Source organism: Diabrotica undecimpunctata, chromosome 3, assembly GCF_040954645.1.
Source record: "Diabrotica undecimpunctata isolate CICGRU chromosome 3, icDiaUnde3, whole genome shotgun sequence".
Classification (NCBI taxonomy): domain Eukaryota; kingdom Metazoa; phylum Arthropoda; class Insecta; order Coleoptera; family Chrysomelidae; genus Diabrotica; species Diabrotica undecimpunctata.
The window spans coordinates 80,200,090-80,218,328 of NC_092805.1; the positions used below are offsets into that span (position 1 = coordinate 80,200,090).

At 27.9% G+C, this 18,239-nt stretch overlaps 2 protein-coding genes across 3 annotated transcripts in view; both read left to right on the top strand.

Annotated features, from left to right (window-relative positions):
• The window catches only part of LOC140436947 (pickpocket protein 28-like), a 313,241-nt gene that overhangs the window by 256,682 nt on the left and 38,320 nt on the right, over positions 1–18,239 (top strand). The window lies entirely within an intron of this gene.
• On the top strand, positions 1,272–10,395 carry LOC140436946 (uncharacterized). Its single transcript, XM_072526127.1, has 2 exons — positions 1,272–2,050; positions 7,262–10,395. The coding sequence occupies exons 1-2, from the start codon at positions 2,025–2,027 to the stop codon at positions 9,216–9,218; spliced, it is 1,983 nt and encodes a 660-aa protein (XP_072382228.1). The 5' UTR covers positions 1,272–2,024; the 3' UTR covers positions 9,219–10,395.

Sequence of the window (18,239 nt, forward strand, 5' to 3'; positions counted from 1 at the left end):
TCTTTCAGTTCCGTGTATATATCTTTCTCTTTAATTCTGAAATATCTTTCCAAGTATTTGAGAGTATCGTTTTGGTAAATATAGTCTTAGTTTATAGTTATGGCGTCTTTGCCATACTTTATCATATACTTGAGTCACATCCTAAATTGTCCATCATATTATCCTTCATGATCCATGTTTCACATCCATATAGTAATACAGTATATTTACATGTAACAAATTAAATCCTTAGTTGTAAATTTTTGAAATAATTACTCAGTATACATCCAAGTTTCATAAATGCTCCTCATAAATGTCATAAGACATGGTGTAGACTCATAAGACATTGCTCCGCAAACCTTGTAAAACACTACACCATGTTTCTCATTGTTCTATTAAAAATAGTAACATTCATTCTAATATTTATTTTTCTGGTTGCCTTTTCCAAGGCAACATTAAAGAGGAGACACGCCAGAGCCTCCCCCTGTATTTGACCATCATTAACGTCAAAGCATGTAGAGTTTTCTCCTTCAATTCTAACGCACGAGCTTACGTTTTGCATTGTTAGTTGGGTCAACTTAACCAACTTCGGTGTGATCCCAAACAAAGTCTATCATTGCATTATATAATGCAGTTCTTTTAACACTGTCATAGGCTCCTTTGAAGTCGACGAAGAGATAGTGTGTATCTATGTTATATTCTAGTGACTTTTCTAGAATCTGCCCATGTGCTTGAATTTGATATATAGTTGACTTTCCAGCAGTAAATCCTCATTGATATTGACCAACAATATCCTTTGTAAAATGTTTAAGTCTTTCAAACAATACATTGCCGAAGATTTTATACGCAGAGTAATATCTCTATAGTTCTTACAATCCAGTTGATCGACATTTTTATGCAACGCATATTATTTCATTTAGCCACTTTTCTGGTACCAATCCATTCTGCCATATAAGTACTAGGTATTAGTTTATGGATTACTGCAAAAAGTTGATCACCACCTTTTCATACATTTCCCAACAGATTTAATCGATTCCTGTGGCTTTATTGTCTTTGAGTTTTAGGACGGCATTTGACACTTCTATTATTGTTGGGTCTTCACTGTGTAGTTGACAATGTAGATTTTGTTGATTGTCTATGTTGTAACCTTCTTCAATATCGTGTATATAATATATTATATAAATATATATAATATGATATAATAATAATGTACCTATAATATGATATAATCCGTATAAAACGTCTTCCGACGTCCATTTTTCATTCAATTCGTTTGTTCCATTTGTAATGTACCTACCTACTCACATGTAAGATAATTAAAGTATCTATGTATTTCTATATAGTTTTTAGTCACCTGGTATATGTTATTTACAATTATGAAAAGTTCTCATGTATAATCACTAATAATTATTTGCTGTTAGAAATCAGAATCAATACTCTTCATAAATATTTTCCTATTTAGAATAAATAAGTTTCGCTAGTTTATTCACCTAATACTTCGTATCTATGGAATAATAATAATTTATTTCTCTTATTTCTTTGTTCGATAAGCTATCCGTATTTGCTATTTTAATATTAATATTTGAGTCCAATCTCTTGTACTCAAATCCATCCAGAAACATCGTTAAATAATTGTAGATAACAGAACTTATATATTCATAGTTTTAAGAAATAACAAGCAGAGTGTAATTTTCATCCTCTAATATAATAAATTTATACATGTCAATATATTCTGTTTAATTCCAAAACAAAGAGTTAGTCCGGAGAAGAAATAAACGCATAGTATTCCATAACAAAATTTGGTGTCAGAACGTGGGATATTAGTAGCAGAGTTCCTCTGATTGCTGATAGAAGGAGAGCTGAGGAATTTTTGAATTGACTTGTTTCCTTCGAGGAATCATTCAAAAAAAAACTGTCAGTGTGGAAAAATCGCCACTACAACTAATTACATTGGGGTCCAGTACATCCAGTTCGAAATCCAGTTCCAGTCATAACCCAATTGTAGTTCCATCGGAAGTAGAGGTGAACCCGTGGAATAATAGACTATGCGACCAACAACAATATTCTACTTGTAAGTACATTCTATCTTAAATTCTGTCTCATATTTTAAAAATCTTGTAAACGTATGTCTACTTTATATCCTGATATAAGTAACTTATTTGACGAACAAATACCTTCTCCCGACTCAAATTCTCTTTCAAATTCTTCTACTTCTAATTCAAATAAAATGTCAGTATCAATTGAAATAGCTGAAAAACTTCTCATTCGATTTGATGGTACAAAATCAAAATTATACGAATTCATAGACAATTGTGATAAAGCATACAATTTAGTAAATCCGCAATCCAAACCCATCTTATTAGCCATTATAGAAACTAAATTAACCGATAAAGCTAGGGCCATAACTAGAAACAGAACATTTGACGAATGGAAAGATTTAAAAGACTTCTTATTAGATGCTTATTCTGAACGCCGAACTGAAGGTCAGTGGCAATTGGAATTACATTCCTTACGTCAGATGCCCAGTGAAAATGTAATGTCATTTGCAAATAAAGTTGAAAATTGCTATATAAAATTAATAAATACACTTGATCCAGACTTATCTCCAGATGCAAGAAATGCATGTACTAAACTCTTAAAAACTCAAGCACTAAATGTCTTTATTAGAGGATTAAACAAAGACCTCTCTATTTAATCAAAGCCCGAAATCCAGATTCCTTAGAAAGAGCTGTTGCTATAGCAATTGCCGAAGAACAAGAACAGTTATCAAGACAAGAAATTTTCAGACCATTCTGTAATATTTGCAAACGAAATAACCATTCCTCAAATAACTGTCGATATAAAAACAATTCAGATAGAAATGTTAGACATCTTCAAAATTCTAGTTTTCAAAACCCAAATATCCTAATTCAAATCTTCAAAGGTCAAATTCTCAAAATCAAAATTATAAACTTCAAATTCAAATTCAATTCTGATTTTCCTCCAAACTTAAGAAAAGAAAATACCAACACTTCCAACGTTTTGCAGATACTGCAAAAACCAGGTCACGTTATAGAAGAATGTAGAAAACGCGAATTTAACAATAAAAACAAAAATCAACAAATTCTTTAAACTTCCAGAATCCTCGACAACCAACGGTCGATTCTCGAGGAGTTCGTTCAGTTCAGGCCGTATCACAACCATCAACTTCTCAGTCACTTCCTATGTAGATTTACCCTTAGTAAATAATTCTAATCCATCCTCTTGCAAGTTTCTAATCGATACAGGCGCAGATATTTCTTTAATTAAATATTCAAAAATACTAAACATTCCAAAAATTTATTCTAAGTCTATTACTCTACGAGGCATTGATAAAAATGTCTTAAATCCAAATAAAACTATATGTAGTTGTAACGTAAATTTCAAGATAAAAGATTTTGTCCAAACTCATGTTTTCTATGTCGTAGAAGACGATTTTCCTCTTCATTTCGACGGTATATTAGGTAGCGATTTTTTTGAAATAAATAAATGCCAAATTGATTATAAAGAAAATAAATTAAACTTTAAAAATTGTTCTATTTCAATCGAATATATAAAATCTCCATTAAACAATGACAATGACGAATTTCTGAGAGATCAAAATATCGAGACAAGTTCTAATATCGATGAAATATTTCCTTATGATGCTAAATCCATAGAGGATCATTCTTATTTAGAAACCAATGATATCCAAATAACCTTAAGTAGTGAAGAACTACTATCCAATCCAATTCAATCTAAATCTAACTCTAAATCCAAAGAAAATTCAAGTCCAAAATGTGTAAAATCCACTGAGATATGCACAAATAAAACTTGTAACTCTTCACGAAATCATAAATCAAAATCCTGTTCAGAAGAAAAATCCTGTTCAGACGATCTTATACTAAATCAAAACTCTAATTCTAACTCAAGAAGTAATAAAACTATTCTATCCGCAAGAACTGAAACAATTGTTCAAATTAAAGTAATAAATAATGAATTAAGCGAAGGATTATGTCCGAACGCGAAATCTTTAAAGGTGTATTTTTATGTCCTAGTGTTGTTAAAGTAAAAAATGATTTCTTTTTAACCTCAATCGTAAACACTACTGAAACGGATGTTGAATTAAACGATATTCAAGTAGCAATAGAAAAATTCCAAATTTACAAAACAATGCAAATATACGAAAAATGTCTTCTTATAAAGATAATACGAATTCTAACAGAATTGCTAAATTAAAAAATGCCTTGAGAACAGATCATTTAAATAGTGAAGAAAAATCATCTTTAATTTCTATTTGCAAGGAGTACAATCATATCTTTTATCTGGAAGGAGATCAACTTACCAGTACAAATGCCATAACTTGCAAAATTCCTTTAAATTCTAATGTACCTATTAGCACTAAATCATACAGGTATCCTGAAGTACACAAACATGAAGTCGAAACTCAAATAAAAGGTATGCTAGATCAAGGTATTATCGAAGAATCAACTTCGCCATGGAATTCGCCCCTTTGGGTTGTGCCAAAAAAGGCCGATGCTTCAGCAAAGAAGAATGGCGAATTGTTATAGACTATCGACGACTAAATGATATTACTATAGGAGATTCATTTCCACTTCCGAATATAGTCGATATATTAGACCAATTGGGTCATTCAAAATATTTTTCAACAATAGATTTAACATCAGGATTTCACCAGATCAAAATGGATCCTGAGGATTCTCCAAAGACTGCTTTCTCAACTCCGTCTGGACATTATCAATATTCACGAATGCCATTTGGATTAAAAAATGCTCCCAGTATTTTTCAAAGGCTAATGAATACTGTCCTCTCAGGAATACAAAATTACAGATGTTTTGTCTATCTCGACGATATAGTCATTCATGCCGATACATTAGAAAATCATAATAAAAGATTAAAAGAAGTATTCGAAAAATTGTCTACATTCAACTTAAAAATACAACCAGATAAGTGCGAATTTTTTCGTCGCGAAGTAATGTATTTAGGACATTTAATAACTGAATTTGGTGTCAAACCGGACGAAAAAAAGGTATGTGCTGTTACAGATTTTCCTATACCCAGAACACAAAAAGATATTAAGAGCTTTTTGGGTCTCACTGGTTATTATAGACGCTTTATAAAAAATTTCAGTGCTTTAACACAACCTTTAACAAAACTGCTGAGGAAAAATGTTGAATTTAATTGGACAAGCATTCAACAACAGTCATTTGAGAACCTGAAATCAATACTTTGTTCAGAACCAATACTTCAGTATCCAGATTTTACCAAACCCTTTGTCTTAACAACGGATGCTAGTAATTATGCAATAGGGTCCATACTTTCTCAAGGTAAAGTACCAGATGATTTACCTATTGCTTATGCTAGTCGTACCTTGAACAAAGCGGAATCAAACTATAGCACAACAGAAAAAGAATTACTTGCAATTGTATGGAGTGTTAAACACTTTAGACCATATTTGTACGGAAATAAATTTTTCATTTATACGGATCATAAACCACTCACATGGCTATTTAATGTAAAAGATCCCGGATCAAGACTCGTTAGGTGGAGATTAGCATTAGAAGAATATAGCTATGAAATTATTTATAAACCAGGTAAATTAAATCAAAATGCTGATTGTTTAAGTCGTCCTCCTTTAACCATATCTGAAACAAATATTTGCGAAGAAAACAAAAACCCGGCAACAATCACCTTACAAATAAACAAAATGAGTAAAGAAAATAATGACACTTATTCACAGTTCTTATCTAAATCCGAAACTATATTAATAACAAATGATAATATAAAAGAAACAAATGAAAAGATTACATCATTTTCACAAAATTTAGCATTGTTTGTTTCCGTAGATTTAAATTTTAATGAGATCGTTCAGAAACAAATAAATAAACAATTCAGTCATATAGAAAAATTGAAAGCCAAAAATCCAAGACTAAATGACATTATATATATTTCTGATCAAAATAAAAACTTTTATTACATATTTATAAAAAATAATTATTGGGACAATACCTCTTATGAAGATATATTTAATTCCCTAATAAAATTAAGAGACTGGTTATTAAACGATAAAATATTAAAAATTTGCCTACCCAGAATAACTTTTAGCTACGATAAATTAAGTTGGGGAAAAATTAGATCTATGATTAGATTTATTTTTAGAAAAACTGATATATCTATTATCATTTATCATGATATACTAACAAATCCTGAACCTGAGGAAATAACTACAATATTACAAGAGAATCACACTAGTCCTACGGCTGGACACTCTGGTTTTCATCGGACATACAATCGTATAAAAAAACATTTCAAATGGAATAATATGAAAAATGATATTAAAAACTTTATAAAAACCTGTGAATCTTGTCAGAAAAATAAACTCGTTAGAAAAAAATTCGTAAAGCCCATGGAGATAACAACAACAAGCTCAAATCCATTAGAAAAAATATTTTTAGATATAGTAGGTCCTTTACCTTTAACCGAGTCAGGTAATAAGTTCATATTAACATTACAAGATGACTTAACAAAATTTTCTCAAGCTTATGCAATTCCGAATCATGAAACCAAGACTATCGCTGAAAATCTGGTTCGTGGATTTATTTGCAAGTTGGAAAACCCGATATAATAGTTACTGATCAAGGCCGAGATTTTACTTCCAAATTATTTTCTCAAATCGCCAAGCTTTTTAAAATCAGACATATAAATTGTACTGCTTATCATCCAGAATCAAATGCTGCATTAGAAAGGAGTCACGCTACTTTAGCAGACTACCTTAAACATTATATTAAAGCTGATCAATCCGATTGGGACGAATGGCTAGATTTTGCTATGTTTTCATATAATACAACTAATCATACTTCAACCAAATTCACACCATATGAACTAATATTTGGATATACACCTAATCTACCTAGCAGTATAATACGACCAGTAGAACTCAAATATACATATGAAGATTATTTAGATAATTTAACACTTAAGCTTAGAAAATCTCATGAGTTAGCAAAAACGAATCTATTAGAATCTAAAGTAGTCAGTAAAAAATATTATGACCAAAAGATTAATGACACCGTTTTCTTAGAAGGACAATTAGTATATCTCCAAAATGAGCAAACAAAGAAGGGTCAAACCAAAAAACTTACACAAAATTATAATGGACCTTATAAAATTCTAGAGATAAATTCTCCTGTCAATTGCACAATTCTAGTAAATAAAAAACCAATAAAAGTTCACATGAATAGATTGAAACATGCTTTTGTTTCAGGTATGCAATAATATGGCTGACAAATAGTGAACAAATTCACAAGAAATATACCAATACTCCTATCAACAAATCACCTGGAATCTATTACGAACACATAAAAAATGTTCAATTTATTGAAACTCATTGGAACATATTAAGTCATATTCCTTTACAACCTTTTACAGACAAATTAAATTTTGTAGATCTCACCTATCAAAAAACATTAAGACTGTGTCAAAACAAACCAGTTCTTATTGAATTACGATTATGCGATACTTCACTAAAACTCTTAGGACAAATCATACCTAGACTCTTTCAAGATGAACAAACTTTAAAAAACATAATTCTGCATGAACATTTTAGACCAAAACGCGCTCTATTTAATGCAATTGGATCTGTTTTCAGGACCTTATTCGGTACCTTAGACAGTGATGATGCTGAAAATTTCAATAATGCTATTAACAAAGCTGAAAGTAACGAAAATCATCTTCTTGATTTACTAAAACAACAAATTCATGTAGTAAAAGCCACGATTGCAAATTTTAATAACTCTATTACAAATCTAGACCGAAACAAAGTGATTTTTGATAAAAATTTTGAATCAATTACCAATTACACAGATAAAATGAATAATAAATATTTTAATTTAGATTTAAAACAAAAAATTGAAGAACATTTTACCTTACTAACTTTCTTTATAACAGAATTACAACAAGAATATTCTACTTTAATAAACGTTATTCTATTTGCAAGAAATAATAACCTTCATCCTTCTGTTATAACACCTGAGCAACTAATTCAAGAATTATCTAAAACGGTAACGCATTTACCTAGTACATCGACTTATCCATTTCCATTGACTATCGATTATGCTCATAAATATTTCGATATCATTTTACTTAAATATATATATTTTGATAACAAGATTTTAATTACGGTTAGTATACCTTTGGTTAGTAATACTCCTTATTCTCTTTTTAAACTAATATCTCTTCCTATAATTCATCCAACATTAAAGAGACTTACCTTTATTCTTCCATCTGTCAAATATCTTGTTCTTTCAGAAAATAGAAACATTTATGTTACTATTGATACATTAGAAGACTGTTATTCATTAGATGAAGAAAAACTTATTTGCAAAAATCCTGATACTTTCCGATTTACACACACTAATCCAATTTGTGAAACTGAATTGTTAACTTCAATAACAAACATACCATCTAGTTGCGATACTCGTATAATTCAAACAGAATATGAAATTTGGCATAAATTAAACAAACCAAATTCTTGGATATATGTTTTACCCAAACCAACAGATTTAACTTTAAGCTGTCAGACTAGTACGCCAATATCTATTGTTCTTTCAAACACAGGTATTTTTTCTACTTCGAATAATTGCAAAACTTACACCGGATCAACTATTTTGATATCTGTCTCAAATCCAAAAGAAAGTAATTTTCAGTCTATCATTCCAGATTTATCCCTTCCAGAAGTCTGTTGTGATGATATTAAGATAAATAATGAATCCAAATTACACCTTGTTCCCTTACAATTAAATAATCTCGATCGAGATGCATTAAATTTAGCAAGCCATAAACTAGATAATTTAGAGAAAATGACCTCAGAAACGAATATTAATTTTTCAGACACAATAAAAAATAGTTCTTATTTCACTTATGCAATCTTATTTTTGATAAAATGTATGTTACTTTATATTTTATACAGGATAATTAAATATTTTTACCGACGATTTCGTAGAAATCCGTCACATAGTTGTCAACAAATTACAAATTGTTTAACACTAAATATATGTCAAAGTAAACGAAAACATGTACATGAGACAGATTTAAGTATAGATTGTAAACATAATAAAGACAATAATTATAGTGAATCCAAAAAGTGTGAAGAGACTAGTTTCACAGAGACTACACCGATAAGACGAAGTGAAAGACTATCGAGACTAAAAGAAACTATTTAAATGTGTTAAAATAAAATAATAATGTATACAAATGTTTTATACCATTTAAATGAAAATTCATTTTACAATTATTTTCATTCTTACAAAAGGAGGTGTAATGTACCTACCTACTCACATGTAAGATAATTAAAGTATCTATGTATTTCTATATAGTTTTTAGTCACCTGGTATATGTTATTTACAATTATGAAAAGTTCTCATGTATAATCACTAATAATTATTTGCTGTTAGAAATCAGAATCAATACTCTTCATAAATATTTTCCTATTTAGAATAAATAAGTTTCGCTAGTTTATTCACCTAATACTTCGTATCTATGGAATAATAATAATTTATTTCTCTTATTTCTTTGTTCGATAAGCTATCCGTATTTGCTATTTTAATATTAATATTTGAGTCCAATCTCTTGTACTCAAATCCATCCAGAAACATCGTTAAATAATTGTAGATAACAGAACTTATATATTCATAGTTTTAAGAAATAACAAGCAGAGTGTAATTTTCATCCTCTAATATAATAAATTTATACATGTCAATATATTCTGTTTAATTCCAAAACAAAGAGTTAGTCCGGAGAAGAAATAAACGCATAGTATTCCATAACACATTCTTCTTTAAGTTCTTTCGAGCTCATTGAGTTTTTTATTCCTTCCATCCGTGTTTTCTACGGTAGTCCTCTCTTCTGGATTCCTGTAGTTGTTCATACAGGTACTTGTTTCGGGAGTCTACTGTCTTTCATTCATTGGACATGTCCGTACCATTTGAGCACCACTAATAGACGTAAATCCTTTAATTTTAATTTCATGAATGTTTTTATTCGCCACATCTCAACATTTTCCATTTCAGAATATTTATCATCAAACTGTTTACTACGTTAAAAGCCAATTTGTCAGTAAAAAAAAGTAACAAAAATAAACAAAAGAAAATATAAGACATAAAAAAATATCTTGTTATACATTATTTTGTAATAAAATTTTATAAATGTTTGTCTTCGATTTGATTGTTATGAATCATTTACAGGACGATTATTTGTTACCTGTATGTACCCTTGCTAAGTTGTGAATTAATTATTTAATAAATAATATTACTCTGGTATATAATAGAAGACCGCCCGATCGCTTTATTGTATAGACCCAAGACTTTTCACCACAGGGGGTTTTAAGTAGGTATAAATATAAAATCTAGTACAAGGGATGACGTTTAGAATATTCTTCGTGAATGGATTTGGTTTATGTAAAGAAAGATATTTTTGAAATAGGTATCTCACTGAATTTTACCGTTAGGATTTTCGAGGATAAGCCTTAAAGATTTACCGACGAAAAGTTGGCGACGAAATAATTTTATGCAAAGAACTGCACCCCATCAATGTCTGATAATTACTGTCGGTCATCACTCATCGGTGTATTTTTATGCCGCTTCGCACTGTAAAAGAAGGCGTCGCTTAAAATTTTAAACTTTTCAGGGGAATAATGCTTTGTTGCCACACATAAACTACTTAAATCACTGTTCTTTGTTAACTAATAAAGTAATTAATAAAATCGATTAGAAAATAACAATTACGTGGCTACTTTATTTGAATTTTTTTGGGACAATATTAATTTTTATTCTACAATGAACTGTAGTGGATTTAAATATTATTTTAGACTCATGTATCGGACTAAAATTTTAGAAGGAAAGATGTAACAGAAATAATAGCAACACTGTTTAAAAGTCATACCTACTCCGTCGAGATGATGACTGCCTCTCACTTCTATTCAAACAATTAAGTGTTATCTTTGTTCCACATACTGAATAACGTATACGGTAGTTCAAAATTTGCCGAATCTGTATATATATATATATATATATATATATATATATATATATATATATATATATATATATATATATATACAAACAACACAGTTTATTAGGGTCGCAGTCAGAAAATTGGCCGGGATGTTAATGAAACACTCTTATGATTCTTTTTGTCTAGCTTTCGGAATGGTTTTATTCCTTTTTAAAGACACTGTAATAAGAAAAAGTGTAAATATTTATAAAATATCACAAATATCACAAAGCATAGACACTCAACATTAATAACACACACATAAAATATAAAATAGTGGACAAAATACATTTTAAAATTCTTTAAAATTTAGGTAAAAATAGTAAAAATTTTGTTGTCATCTTTTACTGGTGTGTTTTAACTCTGGCACATAAAGAACAAAAAGAAAAAATCCTATGATTTAAAAGTAATTAGGTGTACTTAATATCATATTTCTTTTTAAGAAATACTAGAGGCCCATCTTAGGTGATTTTAATTTTTAAACCTGTCTTAATGGTGTACAACATGTTATGCATATAACTGTAATTTGTGTGGGTACGGGTGCAGGTAGATATTAATTTTATTTTGGATGTTTTTCCATCCAAAAACATCCAAAATAAAAAAAGAATAAAATTTTCAAATCAGTTCATCTAAAAAGAACAATATGAAAAACCAAACATCCATAGAAAAGTTATTATAAGTGTGTTACCTCAAAAAGACATAGCAGTCAATGATATTAAATAGGTAAAGAAGCTTACGACAATGGACATTATAAGATTATGTTGTATACACAATTAAACAGCAAAAGGCCATGTGGTAATTGTACATGTATATAAAAATTATGTAAAAAAGTAAAAAAAAAACATTAATTTGCAGGAACTAACAATATCATAAGATGCACTTCCAACAGTATATTATTACTTAAATTTAATTTTAACTTAAGGTAACATTATTAAATTGATTAATTTAGAAATATATTAATATTTAAAAATATAATGAGGTTACCACTCTTGTCTTGTCGTAAGCCTCTTTACATATTTAATACCATTGACTGCTACATGTGTTTTTGAAGTTGATTACACTTGTAATAACTTTTCTATGGATGTTTGGTTTTTCATATTGTTCTTTTTAGATGAACTGATGATGCTTTCTGATTAGAAACCGAAACGTCTTCAATAAAAAGATGCAGTAGCCACCTTATTTGTCTTTTTTCTCTCCACCTTTTGACGGAAAAACCCAGCACTCCACCATATATATATATATATATATATATATATATATATATATATATATATATATATATATATATATATATATATATATATATATATATATATATATATATATATTTATATATATATATATATATATATATATATATATATATATTGAAATGATATAGAATATAGGAGAAAGAAAAATAGTGATTAAAAATAATTTATAAGTTACACACTAGATAATATTAGATATAAAAAGTATTTGGTTATTTTAATAAGTTATATACTAGGGAATATTATAAAAATTATTTATGTGAGGGCATTTTTAAGAAATTAGCATATAATAAGTGTAAAAAGTTTTTTTTTAATAATTATAATATTGTAAATATATTTAAGTGAGCCATGTGCATAGGCAACCAGATATACATACTCTGAAAGTGACAGACATTTAAATAATAATTACGAATATAAAGTGGGGTTATTTGTTATTTAAAATGTTTAGTTTACATATAGTTACGGATTTGAAATAGTGTAGTTTATTAATTTAGGTTGTTTAAATTTACATATAAGTTTATATTCTGATCTGAAAAGCCTAAATGTCAACAAAATTCTCGATAGAAAAGAATTCTCTAGAACACTAGAGTTAACCCTGTTTGCGAGATAGACTATTCCAGAAAATTCATATATTTAGAAAATAGAACAATTCGAATATGATTTCTTGCCAGACGGTTCTGGAACATTGAAAAGGTATAAATACTCGGTGATTTGGATTCAAAAGGGCCAGTCAGACAGTTACAGTTAGAATGAAATCATTATGGTTCAGTCAGCAGGTCAGTCAGTTAGTGATTAGGAAGAAAGTATAAAGAAAAAGGTCACTTACTATGAAGTCAGTATAAGGTCAGACAATTAGTTATTAAGAAGACAGACACAGTTAGTGATTAGGAAGAAAGTATAAAGTATGCAATAATCAGTGATTTAGTATTAAAATTTGATAGTATTGGAAAGTATATTAGAAGAATATTATTGAAGAGTAAAAATTATGTTATATATAAATGGTGATTGGATAATGGATAAAGTATTAATTGAAAATTAAATTTATATACTATATTTGGTGATTGGATATTGGTATATTAAAAAGAAGAATAAATATAAATGCTATTAAGAAGAAAAATATTTTAAATTGGTGGAAGCTAATAATTCGAAAAAGTAATTTCACAAAAACAAGGATAACCGAAGTTGAGAACGAAGACATTGAGTGGTGATTAAAATCTTTATTTTGGAGAACAGTTTCATATAGACATTCAGTGACAGAAAGGTACAAAATTTTGTTAATATAATTTAATTAGTGTCATAAGAATTTCAATTTTAAAGATAGTTTGTTTAAAATTTACATTGTCTATATAATTTAATTAGTTTCATTTTAAAGATAGTTTATTTTAAATTTTACATTGGTTATGTTAGATATATATGTGTGTTTCATAATAGATATAATAAACATAATTCCAAAAAGTGCTTACAAACTAATTCTTTGAGAACCGCGATAAAAACCCTATATATATGTATATATATATATATATATATATATATATATATATATATATATATATATATATATATATATTATGAAAAAACACTCATTGCTCATTAAAACATCATTCACAAATAATACATCATCACAATATATATATATATATATATATATATATATATATATATATATATATATATATATATATATATATATATATATATATATATATATATATTGATACGATTAGGGTTTATAGAAAATAATTTATAAGTTATGTACTACATAATATTAGATATTTGGTTGTTTTAAATAAGTTATATACTAGAGAATTTAATAAAAATATATTTATGTGAGGGCATTTTAAGAAATTAGCATATAATAATTGTAAAAAGTTGCATTTTAGTAGTTATGATTTTGTAGATATATTTAAGTGAGCCATGTGACTAGGCAACACACTATACCCTCCATTCCAACATTCCAAGTGTCATTTTAAGAATTTTACGAATATTAGTGGGGTTATAGTTGTTTAAAATGTGTAGTTTATTAAATTAGAATGTTAAGTTACTAATTTAATTATATATTCTGATCTGAAAAGCCTAAATGTAAACAAAATTATCAATAAAAAATGAACGAATTCTCCAGAATGCAGAATTTGACCATTGTTTACGGTCGAACATTCTCGAAATAATGATTATGGCGGTGGATCGAACAGATATTTTTTTCGAGAACATCTATATAGAAGTAATAGAAAAAATTGGAACATGATCTCTTACCAGATGATTCTAGAATATCCAAAAAGATATAAATACCCGTGATTTGGATTCAAGATGGCAGTTTTTGTGGCAGTCAGTGAATCACTTACAAATAGTCCAATTGTTTAATATAGTGAGTTAAATGAAGATTAAAAATTATGCATATATTTAATGCACATTTATAATTATACACAAATAATTATTGAAGATTATAAAAGTATATTAGAAGAATATTGGATGGACATTGGAAGGAATTAAAATTATATTATGATTGGAGATTAGTATAAATCAACTTATAATAATTAGATATTGGTATATTGAAAAGAAGAATAAATATAAATGGTGTTTGCTGGTTTGCTTGGTGGTGTATAAATGCTGGTGAAGAAAACTATATCTTAAATTGGTAGAAGCTGATAATTGGAAAAAGTAATTTCACAAAAACAAGGATAACCGAAGTACGAAGACATTCAGTGATGATTAGAATCTATATAGTGGAAAACAGTTCATTTAGGCATTCAGTGAAAGAAAGGTACAAAATTTTGTTAATATAATTTAGTTAGTGTCATAACAATTTCAATTTTGAAGATAGTTTGTTTAAATTTTACATTGTCTATAGAATTTAATTAGTTTTATAAGAATATCAATTTAAATATAGTTTATTTTAAATTTACATTGGCTAGGTTAGATATATATGTGTGTTTCATAATAGTTATAATAAAGATAATTTAAAAAAGTACTTACAAACTAATTCTTTGAGAACCGCGATAAAAACCCTATATTATTAAAAAATACTCATTGCTCATCATTCAAACAAACAACACATCATAACAATTTGGCACCCAACGCGGTGGTTCTCTATTTAAAAGAATTAGTTTGGAAAGATAAGTGCTCTCATATAATTAAATTAATTTTCATTAGAAAGAAAAAATTATAGATTTTAATTTTAATTATATTTGAACAAGTAAAGTCTCAAAATGTCTCAAGGAAAGAAAGGTACAAGAACCAAAAAGAATGAAGAAGATGTGGAAGTAGAAACACAACCTATACAAGAGGAGAGTTTAGTACAAGCTCCACAAGATACTGCAGAAATGAATCCAGAAAGAGAGGAAAATGTCAATATGGCAGCTTTGATGTCATTAATGATGCAGATGAACAAGACAATGGAAGAGAATACGAAAAAAATAGAACACAAAATGGAAGAGAATTCAAAAGAAATCAAAGAAGACATAAAAAAATTGGAAGAGAATTCAAAAGAAGTCAAAGAAGACATGAAAAAAATGGAACAGAAATTAGAAGAGAATTATAGAAAATTAGAAAAGAAAATAGAAGATAATAATAATAAAATTGTAAAACAAATAGAAAAACAAATGGATAAAAAACTTGAAGCTGCAGAGAAAAAAGTAGCAAATGAAATAAAAATTATACGGAAGGACTATAAGAAAAGGATAGAAAATGAGAGGACAGAAGTAAAGAGGATTATTCAAGATAATAAGATAGATATAGAACAGAAAATAGAGTTACAGAAATGTAACTTAGAAGTAAAAATTAACGAATACAGGAGAAACACAGAAGAAAAATTAGACGATATACAACAAAATATCCAAATAAATTGTAATCAAATAAGAAATGTGGAACAGAGAATAGATGATATTTCACAAATGAGAGACATAGGGAGACCTTACTTAAATTTAACAAATGAGACTGGGATTAAATTCTCTGGTAATATAAAAAATTTGCATCCTAGAGTATACATAAATAGTTTAAAACATAAATTAAGATTTGTGAATAATATTAATGATATTAAAGATTATATTAGAATGACATTAAATGACAATGCAGCAACTTGGTTTGCTAGTATTGAAAATGATTTAGATAATTTTCAAACATTTGAAAATAAATTTTTAAATTATTATTGGGGTGAATTAGAGCAAGCCAAGTTTAGAGAAATTCTATATTTTGGAAAGTATAATCAAAATTTAAAATCAAATATGGTAGATTATGCATTGAAATTGATAACAGTTGCAAAATATTTAGAACCACCACTTAGAGAGGATGAAACAGTCTTAAATGTATCTAGACATTTTGATGTTGATGTTGTGCAAACCGTAACTGTACAAAATATTCAAACAATAGATAGTTTTATTAATTTTATTCAAAGAATACAAAGAGGCAATATGACAAGTAATAATAACAACAAAAAAACAATAATAACTTTCAATATAATAAAAATGATAATCAACAATATAGACAATCATATAACAATAATACTAGGTATGGTGATAGTTTACAAAATTTTAATAATAATAACAGTAATCCAAATAGACAGAACTTTAATAATAATACTAGTTATAATAGACAAAATTTTAATAATAATACTAATTATAATAGACAACATTTTAATAACAGTACTAATAATAATAGGCAAGATTTTAACAATAGAAAAAATACAGAGCGACCTAACTATATCAGACAGGTAAATTGTGTTCGAAGGAATAGAAGCTGCGAAGACAGGGAACGAAGTAGTACAAGGCAGGAAAATGTGAGTAGAAGTCATAGTAGGGAAAGACATAGGACATCAGATCCAAGTGGTCAGATACAATCTGACAATTCTAATAATCAAAATTTTGTGCAGTAAACTTTCTGAATTACAAGTTAGGCCATTGCTATTATGAAAAACCTTCTGAATTTATTTCTTTAGATGAAGAGAAAATTATTGAATCTATTAATTTAATTTATATAAATGCTTTGGCCAAAAATAAAATAATTAAAATTATGATAGATACTGGTTCAGAAAGTACTTTAGTCTCGGAGAATTTTATTTTTAATACATTAAAACTATCAGATATAATAAAGATTCCAAAATTAAAATTGTTGGTGCAAATAATAAGAAGTTGGGTGAAATTGATAAACTAGCCAATTTTAAAATTAATATTCTTAATAAAGAAATTAATATGCAAAGATTTATTGTCAAGGATTTATGTGTTGATATATTAATGGGAAATGATGAATTGGAAAAGAAGAAAGTAAAGATAGATTTTGAAGAAAAAATGGTAACTTTGGAAGGGCAAATAATTAAATTTATGCAGAAAGATGAGGTGGAAGAAGGAATAAGAGTTGATAGAATATTATTAAAAGAAAATAGTGATGTTTATGAAGAAGAAATGTATTTTGATGATAGGGATATGTCCCAAAAGAATGTAAAGAATAATTATTGTAGTGAATATTTAAGGAATGGAAATTTTAAGCAGATGGATGCCTACGAGGCGGAGTGCGTAAAATTGGAAGCAAGGAATAATGAGTACATAATGAAGAATAATGTTATTTGTAAAGAAGAAGATATCATGAAAGTTTTAAATTGCCCTGAAGAATATAAATCAATAGTCATTTCCATATTGCAGCAACACAAGGGACTTGTCAATAAAGAAAATAGAATTGCACAGAATTATATCCATAGTATAAGAGTTAAGGAGGAAAAAGATTTTAAAACAAAATCATACCCAATACCATATAAATACAGAGAAGAAGTAAACAAAACAATTAATAATATGTTAGAAGATGGGATCATTGAGAAGGCAGACACACGTTTTATTAACCCCATAGTAGTAGTACGAAAAAGATCAGGTGAAATCAGGTTATGTTTGGATGCAAGGAATATTAATAAGATTACTGAAAAGCAATTTGAAGCACCAATGAGTATAGATGGAATATTAGGAA